General features: G+C 43.3%; 1 protein-coding gene across 1 annotated transcript in view; it reads right to left on the bottom strand.

Annotated features, from left to right (window-relative positions):
• The window catches only part of PLCB3 (phospholipase C beta 3), a 79,542-nt gene extending 69,854 nt beyond the window's left edge, over positions 1–9,688 (bottom strand). The window contains exon 1 of the mRNA XM_042440178.1: positions 9,197–9,688. Coding sequence (XP_042296112.1) covers positions 9,197–9,265 — 69 coding nt within the window. The 5' untranslated portion in view covers positions 9,266–9,688. The remainder of the gene's footprint in view (positions 1–9,196) is intronic.
• Between the last annotated feature and the right edge of the window lie 989 nt (positions 9,689–10,677).

Below are 10,677 nucleotides of genomic sequence, written 5' to 3' on the forward strand. Positions count from 1 at the left end.
GAAAGGGAGGGGGAGAGAGAGAAAGGAGGAAAGGAAGAGAAAAAGAACGAATGCATTATTATTATTATTATTATTATTATTATGCTTTATTAATATAGCGCTGTAGATGAATGAAAGGAAGGGAGGGAGGGAGAAAGAAAGAAAGAAAGAGAGGAAGAAAGGAAGAGAGAGATAGGAAAGGGAGGGAGAGAGAAAGGAAGGAAGGAAGAGAAAAAGAACGAATGAATTATTATTATTATTATTATTATTATGCTTTATTAATATAGCACTGTAGATGAATGAAAGGAAGGAAGGAAGGAAGGAAGGAAGGGGATGATGGGCTGGGCACCTCCAAGGCCTTTCCCCCTGAGGAGGGTACCTGGGCAAGAGTTCCCCAGAGAGGGTTGCCCCTTTCTTGCCCCTGAGGCTGAGAGAGTGTGACTGGCCCAAGATCATAAAAGGCTATGGAGCACCCTTAAAAAAAACATGGGCGTGCCAACACATCTGATAGTCCAGAGGAGGAATCTGCACTCGGGACAAGAGGCCTCTGTCAGGACAGAAGAGGGAGAAACAGACTGGTTCCCAATTGGCAAAGGGGTCAGGCAAGGCGGCATCTTATCTGTTCAACTTATAACTTATGTAAGGAAAGCAGGATTGGACCCAGAAGAAGGAGGAGTGAAACTAGGAGGAAGGAATATCAACCATCTGAGATACACAGATGACACTGTAATGCTAGCAGAAAACCTCCCAGACCTGGAGTAACTACTAAGGAAGATGCAAAGAAGAAGTGCAAAGGCAGGGACAGAACGTAAGGAAAACCCAAATAATGACCACCGAGGACTTTCACGGGTTCAGTCTAGAGGATGAAGAAATAGAAATAGTCCAAGAGCTTCCATACCTGGGATCAAACCTTGATAGAAATGGGGAATGCAGTCAGGAAATCAAAAGTAGATTAAGTATGGGGAGGGCTAGAAAGAATTCTAAAACGCAAAGATATACAACTGAGCACAAAAGTGAGAATCACACAAGGCATTGCATTTCCTATTAACACATGGATGTGAGAGCTGGATAGTAAAGAAAGAAGATAGGAAGAAAATCCATTCCTTTGAGGTTATGTGGGGCTGGAGAAGAGAGGATCCTGTGGACGGCCAAAAAGACAAGCAAATGGAAGCCAAGATGGCAAAACTGAGGCTGTCATACTTTGGGCACATCCTGAGAAGAAAGGACTTTTTGGGAAAGGTGGAGGGAAGTAGGAAGAGAGGAAGGCCACAAGCCAGATGGATGGACTAAGAAGGTCACTATGGGTTTTATAGGGTTGCAGGAATTACCATATATACTCAACTATAGGTCAACCTCATGTATAAGTCGAGGGCATGTTTGGGGGCCAAAATTATGGATTTTGCTATGACCCATGGATAAGTCGAGGGTTAAACATAGGAGCATATAGCAAAGGATCTAAAGGAGGAAGCAAAGCAAAACAATGTCAAAGAACATACAAAATTCCAGCAGATATAACTCTTTGTGTGTTGTGCTTCTTTTAAATAAGAGTTAAGATACAGTACTTACACTGAGCCATGGATAAGTCGACTCGGGTTTTTTGAGTCCATTTTTTAAACCTAAATTTCTAGACTTATACATGAGTAGATACAGTAAGCAGAGCGGTGGAGTACAGAGGGGCTTGGAGACGTCTCATCCATAGGGTCACTATGAGTCGAGATCAACTCAAGGGTAGTTAGCAACAACAAAAAGGAATGTTAGAGGGTAAAAGAAGGAGAGGAAGACTACAAACCAGATGGATAGAGTCAATCAGGGGGGTTATTATTGGCAAAGGCTTGCAGGATCTGGGCAAAACTGCAGTGGAGGATAGGATTTCTTGGAGAGGTCTCATCTACAGGGTCTCCATGAGTTGGAACCAACTCGAGGGCAGCTAACAATGACAGTAAATCATATCCCTTCACTGTCTCTTCCCAGACTAAATACATCCAGCATCCAGGGTTCGATGCCCAGTTCAGCCATGACCTCCACTGGGTGAACACGCCGCCTGCCCGCCCGCTTGACGCCGCCCACCCGCCCGCCCGCTTCCATCTGGGCTGCGGCCCAAGGGACTCCCTGCTGCCCCGGAGGACGCCGCTGCCTTTTTCCACCTGGCAGCGGCCCGGTGAGGACTCTTTGTTGCCGCCGCAGCGGCGTTTTTGAAAGGGGAGGGGCCAGGTGAGAGCGGCCCCTCATAAGCCGGCTCGCCGGCCTCCCCGGAGATGACACCGCCCGCCCGCCCGCCCGCTTCCATCTGGGCTGCGGCCCAAGGGACTCTCCTTTACCCCTATACCATCGGGGAGGAGCGCCAAGGACAATTGCCTGGCGCCGCCGTTGCGGCCTTTTTGGAGGGAGGGAATTTGAGAGGGGGGGTGCAGGTTTTACTGTCAGCGGATTGTTTTTCTGCATTGTATTATATTCCTGTTGTAAGCCGCTTTGTATTTTGAGATTCTATTATTTTTCTGCATTGTATTATATTGTTTTTTTTTCTCCAAGTCATTTTGACATACGGCAAACCTATCGTAGGGTTTTCTTTGCACGTTTCTTCAGAGGGGGTTGCCCTGGCCATCCTCTGAGTCTGAGAGAGTGTGACTTGCCCAAGGGTTCACATTGGGTCAGTTGGCAACGACTTGAAGGTGCACAATAACAACAGCAACAACAACGAACCAAGCACAGGGATGCATTGGCAAAATAGACCGGCCAGATTACCCAAGTTATAGGGAGCAAAAAATTATCCGTTTCCTAGATGTATCTGGATGGACAGTCCAGGGTTAGATTAGCTGACCATTGAGGAAGCTTTGCTGGATCAGGCCAAAAAGTTATAAAATATCTGGAAGTCGAGTTAAACTTTCAGATATTTTCTAACTTGTTGGCCTGATCCAGCAAAGCTTCCCTTTTGCATTCTGAAATGCTTGCAAACTCCCAGCAGACTATGTGCTTCTGAATCAGTATCCTGCAGAGAGCTGACCCTTAAAGTCCTCCTTGGCTGCTTTCTGGGAATTGAGAAATCAAAAGACTGGACCCAGCTGGCCTTTGTAGGAATTGTATATTTTGGATCCGGGACTTTTTAAAGGGACAGAGAGGATGCCGAATCCAAGCAAAGCATCTTGTATATCTAGGCCAAGATGAAACAGGGATGATATCTCCTTTCATCCAAAAAGAAGCAAAGCAAGGATTTCTTTCTTCTTCCCCTTTGCAGCCCTCCATAGTGGCAAGCCATGCAATGGTTCCCAAACATTGGTCCTCCGGGTGTTTGGGACTTCGACTCCCAGAATCCCCAGCCAGTTTGGCCAACAGTCAGGGATTCTGGGAGCTGAAGTCCCAAACATCTGGAGAACTAAAGTCTGGGTGTCCAGAAGGTTTTGTGCAGAGTATGTTTTTAGGATGAAAAAGAGGCTGAAAGTGGGGTTCTAGCCGAAACAACAGGATCCTGGCCACTGCTGTTGTTTTGTTACGTTTCTAATTTTTCTATATTTTAATTCTTGTTTAAAGCTTGAGATCTTTTTTTACATTTGAAGATAGATAGATAGACAGACAGACAGACAACACTCAAACCACTACATGCTGGCTCTCTATTAGTTGTTTATAATTTTGTATTTTGTTTTATATGTTTTGAAAAATTATATATCTATATCTATACACACACACACACACATACATACACACACACACACATATACACTGTGTGTGTATATGTGTGTAAATATACATATATACATATATAAAATACACACCACACACACATAAGACATTGGGTGGTTTGGAGGGTTTTAATTGTATTTTTTAAAATTGTATGCTATTTTATCTTCATATTGCTGTAATCCGCTTTGATTCTTCTGCAAAAAAGCGGAATATAAATAAATACTATTATTATTAATACTATTACACTATAAGAAAATAAACTCATAACATCACACACACACACACACATACGTGTGTATTTATGTATGTCATGTTACCAGCTCCTTTTCTTCCATTAAAAGCCATTTTTAAAATCTCCAGTTCTTTTTTGAAAGGACGGTGGTGATGCTGATATTGATATTTTTATAGCGCTAGGGACCACTTGAAATTGCAATGATCAGGTTCCCAAATCTGATATACCAAACGATGACTTTTTTAAGGAGCAAAACTACCAGAGAACTGGGATTCTGGCTCTCTTAGGCTGCGTCCACACTGCAGAAATAACCCGGTTTGACGCCACATTAACTGCCCTGGCTCAATGCTTTGCAATTCTGGGAGCTGTAGTTTGTGAAATTTAGCCTTCTCCATCCAAGGGCTCTGGTATCGCAATAAACGACGGTTCCCAGAATCCCACAACGTTGAGCCAGGGCAGATAAAGCGGGGTCAATATGGATTATGAATACAGTATCTGGATTATTTCATATATGAGATATATATATATATATATATATATATATATATATATATATATATGGGATATGATTCACATACACTCATCCCTGAATATTTGCAGTTTTGATATTTGAGGATTTGATTATTGACGGATTTAATTAATATGTTCTCTTAGGGAATATGTAGGTCCCGCAGTGAAACTCTATGGTCAACTTTAAAAGTCGCACTGCAGGACCTAGAGAGGACACTCTACTAGGCCTTTGTAGCTCCTCTGGCTCAACTCTATGGTCAACTTTAACTAAAAGTCGCACTGGAGGCCCTAGAGATTCCTAGAGAGGATACTCTGCTAGGCCTTTGTAGCTCCTTCGGTACAACTCTATGGTCAACTTCAACTAAAAATAGCATTGGAGGACCTACAGATTCCTAGAGAGGATACTCTGCTAGGCCTTTGTAGTTCCTCTGGCACAACTCTATGGTCAACTTTAACTTTAACTAAAATTCGCACTGGAGGCCCTAGAGATTCCTAGAGAGGATACTCTGCTAGGTTTTTGCAGCTCCTCCAGTGAAACTCTATGATTAACTTTAACTAAAAGTCACACTGGAGAACCTAGAGATTCCTAGAGAGGATATTCTGCAGTGTGTTTTGGGCCTTTGGCTCTGGAGACCTGAGTTCGAATGCCGGCTCAGCCATGGAAACCCAGACCTTGGGCAAGTCACACTCTCTCAGCCTCGGAGGATGGCCATAGCAAGCCCTCTCTGGAAAAAACATTGCCAAGAAAACCCTCAGATGGGTTCACTGCTTTAGGGTCACCAGGAATCGGGAACAGCTTGAATGCACACAAGGACAACGCTGTTGTAATGCGCTGTTGCAAAGAGCTGGTAGGCCATTGTGTAAAGCTAGACAGAACAAAAAAACACTGTTGTTGTATCCGATGCGAGGATTTCCCTTGTAGAGGGAGAAGTTTTCCGGAGGTGGGCCCCCACCCTGCCTTTTTGCAAAAGATATTGAACAGGATCGTCGAACATGAAGCCAACTTGGCTTGGGTCCACAGAGGAAGTAAGCTGTCACTTTCAAACTTCCAGGGCGTTGGAAGAAAATGTAAGCATGCAGATCATCGGAGGAAAAAACTGGAACTCTTGACCCTTTCTGGAATTTCTCCCTCATGCTCTGATGGAAAAAGAAACCCCTGGTGCATTGCAGGAATTGCCTTCGCAATGCGGCAACACAGATGTGGCACTTGGGAGTTGCATCTGCACTGCAGAAAATAATCTGGTTTGACCCTGCTTTAAGTGCCGTGATACAGTGCTATGAAATGTTGAGTATATATGTATGTGTGTGTGTGTGCACGCGCGCATACACACACACACACACACACACACACACACACATAAATGTCAAGGATAAAATCCAGAATCATGCACCTAGATGGATTTAACAGTACTGTATACTAAATATATGGGTATAACAAGGACAATTGACTATCTACTATCAGAATATCTCCAGAGGAAGTTATATGATATCACACTTTATATTTAGTATCTATATTAACTATATATTGGTCAAATTATGTAATACAAAATCATTTCATACAGACTTATAACCTGAGTCGACTTATCAACAGGTCAATGTCAGTACTGCATTTTAATACACAGACATATATATATATATGTTGAATGGCAAGAGTTTAATCTGCCCTAGAAGCACTGATCCCCTTTTACTCCCTCATCCATCCAGCCTTTAGTATGTGCACTGATAGTTATGTCTGCTGGGATTTTGTAACTTCTTTGGCATTGTTTTCCTTTGCTTCGCCCTTTACGTCTTTCATTGCAAATAACATCAGATAACATGGCAAAGAAACTATAGGATGCCAAGAGCTCAGCTAAGGAAATGTGTGTGTTTGTGTGTGGCACTTTTCCCCATCGCCTGAATTTTTTACGCGCCACTAAAAGTGCATTATGCTAAGTCGTCCCCATAAATGTCAAGCCCGCATTGGTTTAAAAATGTCTGTTTGCTTTTAAATACAGATCAGATCGCTATCGCCTATCCAAAACACTCGCCCTTCTGCAAAACTCGCTCCAGTTCCAAGTTGTTTTTCGGGGTCACAGAGTGAAACTTGTAAATAGATATTGGGTACATTCACAACACACACACGCTGTCATATCCAAAAGTCATTATTTTATTTTATTATATTATATTATAAATACAAACAACATGGGTTTTTTAAAAAAAGGAGTCCCCGCAACGGTTCGAAAGGCAATATTTTCGAACGCAGCTCCTTTTATGGCGAAAAAGCTTGCGTCCCATTCCCCAACCGCTGTTTTATTAACGGGGAGTTTATTTTAGTCCGACAAGATGGCAACGTTGGCTCCCGCGGCTCCCAATCCATCTTTTTCGTTTGACACTTTCCGTGCGGAAAAAAGCAGAGGACGCTCAAGGCGACTGCGCTGACAATACGTGATCCACACGGGATAAAGCCTCCGACAAAATGCACAAAGGTCTGTAAGATACTGTTGAACGTTGCCCACTGCAGGCAATGAAGACATTGCCTTTTGGACAACAGCACCCATCATCCCCATATTGGCAAGAAACTATGGGGATTGCTGTAGTTCCGCATTCACTTTTCTGCATTTTGGCCCACTGTGTGAACCTTGCCTCCTTCATTATTTCTATAGTCATATAAACAGAGAATTAAACATACCAAATTCTATACTATAAAGTGGCTGTCTCTCATGGCATAGGCATCAATCTCATCTATCAATCGCCAAGAATGCATCCGCACTGCAGAAATTATCCAGATTGACACCGCTTTAACTGCTGTGACTCAGTGCTATGGGATTCTAGGAATTGTCATTTGTGAAACTTGGCCTTCTCTGTCGGAGAGCTCTGGTGCCACAACAAACTACAAATCCCCGACTCTATCTTTCTCTTCTATCTTTCCTAGCATTATTGTCTTTTCGAAAGAGTCCTGCCTTCTCGTGATGCGTCCAAAGTACGACAGCCTCAGTTTGATCACCTTGGCTTCCAAGGAGAGTCTTGTCAAAGGAGTTTGTCACACGAAGGAGATCGGGAGTTTATCCCATGAATATCTCAGAAAAAAACGCGTAATTGCGCGAAACGATTTCACACAACGTCGCACAAAACCTGCCCGTAAAGCGGTCACAAACGTGCATTAATGCACATCTTTTTACTTTTGGGATTTCAGCGACAAAGCATTTCCGATATCAATTTATATGCACAATTGCATGTGATAATCATTCATGCAATTACTCGTCCTGCCGTTTTATTTGCAGGATGCTTTAAATGCACTTTGATCTCTCTTTAACGCCAAAATTAGCCCCAGTGTGATAAACTCCCATTTGTTTGTCTTTTCAGCCATCCATGGTAACCTCAGCGCTCTTCTCCAGCACCACATCTCAGGGGTTTATTTTCTTCCTATCCGCTTTTGTCATTGTCCAGCTCTTACATCTGTACATGGTGATCAGTGATTTCTGACCTTTTATTTAAAATAATGTGGTCCATTTGTGTTGACTTTGGGCCGAACAGACAGGCCAAAATAAAGCTACTTTGGGTCACTTTGGAGGTATGCTGTTTAAATGACACTTGCATCTTAAGAGGCCAGAAGCTGCACCGAGCTGCACTCTTGTTCGTAGGACTGGAGCATTGCTATGGCACAACTTCCGGACTCTTAGGACGCATGCAGCATTTAAACAGCATACAGTACATCCAAAGTGACCTGAAGCAGCTTTATTTTGGCCTGTCTGTTTGGGCCCTTAATAAACCTGGATGGCAATCACAGAGGACCCTTCTTTATCATGCATTATTGTGAAAACATGGTGTAGTGGTTTGAGTGTTGAACTACAACTCCAGACACCAGGGTTTGAATCCTGCTCTGCCATGGGTGACCGTGCGCAAGTCAGACTTTCTCAGCCCCAGAGGAAGGGAACTGTGAAACCCCTCTGAACAAAGCTTGTCAAGAAAACCCCATGATAGGGTCGCCATAAATCAGAAGGCACACCACCACAACGACATCAAGAAGAAACATTTCACCACATTTTGATACCTAGAATAAGCAAAGGCTCCAGATAAAAAAACTTAATTTGAGGGATTGTATGCAGAGGATGCCACAGGAAACCATGAACATTGCTTTTAGTTGCTCTTTGTCAACACACCAAAAAGGTGTTGATCCAAAAGAGTTTTAGGAAAATTACCATAAATGTGGATTAAGGACACAGACTCCGCCTTACAGAGAGGAAACATAGCCCAGGAGCAGAGCATGTGCTTTGCATGCAGAAGGTCCTGGGTTCAAGACCCAGCATCTCCAGGCAGGGCTAAAAAAGTGCCTTGGCCTGAAAGTCCAAAGAATCATTGCCAGTCAGATTTGAAACTATTGGGAGAGACAGACCAATGGTCTGAAGCAGCTCTTCATATTTGTATATTTTTATAAAGTATACTTGCAAAGCTGTTGGCAAAGCACCCTAGAGAAGATGGTACAACCGCTCCATGTGCAAACCTGGGGCAGGCTCTTGCCTCTACATAGCATTTACAAAGTATAGTAGCTAGGGGTCGAATGCTTGCATGTGTGAGCAGCCGAACTTGCAGAGATGCACATCGGTGTGGTTCCACAGTGTGAATAGTAAACCCAAAACGTATGAGTGAGATTATTTGCATTGTTGCACCAAAACAAAAACGACGTCTGAATGACCGCTTAAAATTACATGGTCCTGCTCAATGTCAGAAACTTTGTGTGTAAGCATGAATGCGTGCAAGCATGCAAGGCTACGCAAGGGGAAAAGACCAGATAAGTACAGTATGTGGCTCTGGAATACTCACATGAACAAAGTGACGTGGGAAGAAACTGTAAAGAAAGCAATCAGTTCCAAAGTGAGTCCGCTGTTCCATCTCAGCTGCGTGGACATCGATATAACTGAGTGTGGTGGAGTCGCCTTCCTTGGTGGTCTTTAAACAGAGGCTGGATGGCAATCTGTCAATGAGGATGCTTTGATTGAGAGTTCCTGCGTGGCAGAATGGGGTTGGACTGGATGGCCCTTGCGGTCTCTTCCAACTCCAGGATTCTATGATTCTATGATTCTTTCACCCTTTGCAGAATGTGAGCTTTCCTGCGTCGCACCTGTGGATCTCTGTTGTCCAAGGGAGACCTTGCCATCTAGTGGAAAGGCTTCAGAGCTGCATGCAAGATAAATAAATAATAAATAATAAAACTTTTATTTCTATCCTGCTTTTTGTTGAGACAATCAAAGCGGTGTACAAAGATTAAGATGAACAAGCTGGCGGTTGCTGACTGCCTTGTAGTCAACCTTGACTCATGATGATCCTATGCCTGAGATGTCTCCAAGAGCCCCTTATCCTCAACCGCTCTGCTTAGGTCCTGCAGGCCCAGGCCTATGACCTCCCAGATTGAGTCTATCCATCCGGCATGTGTTCCTCCTCTCTTTCTACTACTTTCTACCTTTCCTAGCATTGTTGTCCTTTCCAATGAGTCATATGGGATGTGGACAAGCTGGAGCGTGTCCAGAGAAGGGCGTCCAAATATGCTGAAAGGTCTGGAAACCATCAAGCCGTCTTAAGGAGCTGGGTATATTTAGCCTGGAGAAGAGAAGGTTAAGAGGTGACATGATAGCCCTGTTTAAGTATTTGAAGGGATGTCATACTGAATTTAATGCTCAGTTGTATATCGTCACGCTTTCGGATCTTGTCCCGCCCTTCCCAGTTCTAGTCTTCTTCTGCATTCTTGACTGCAGTCTCTGTTCTGATCGATGTTTGATCCAAGATATGGAAAATCTTTAATTATTTTGGTTTCCTCATTGACTAGATTGAATTTATGTAGCTCCTCTATGGTCAGTATTTTGGTTTTCTTTCTGTTCAGCAATAAACCTGCCTTTGGACTTTCTTCTTTAACCTTCCTTAGTAATTCCAAATCTAATAAACTGGTTAGCGGAGGGGAAATTTGTCTACTCTAAGCAAGCAGAGTAACACAATGAGGCATGATGGTAGGCAGGTGCAAAAGGAGAAGGAAGCAGCAATATTGTACAAAGGTTATTCTGTACAAATAAAGGAACGCATTTGGATGCAGAATTTAGTAGCTCCCCCGCAACACACTTTCATTTCTAAACAGGGACATGTTCCTAGACCTTATCGCTTCCAAGGATACAGCACTTCCCTGACCTACCAAGCTTTTATCTAGGAAACATCCAGGGCTAGCCGTGTTGGCCATATAGCAAATCCCATAACATAAGAAAATCCACTAAACCGTGGTAACTTTATTGGGCCAAACAAAATGCACAATAGACATG

The sequence above is a fragment of the Sceloporus undulatus genome, chromosome 9 (assembly GCF_019175285.1).
Source record: "Sceloporus undulatus isolate JIND9_A2432 ecotype Alabama chromosome 9, SceUnd_v1.1, whole genome shotgun sequence".
NCBI classification, from domain to species: Eukaryota; Metazoa; Chordata; class Lepidosauria; order Squamata; family Phrynosomatidae; genus Sceloporus; species Sceloporus undulatus.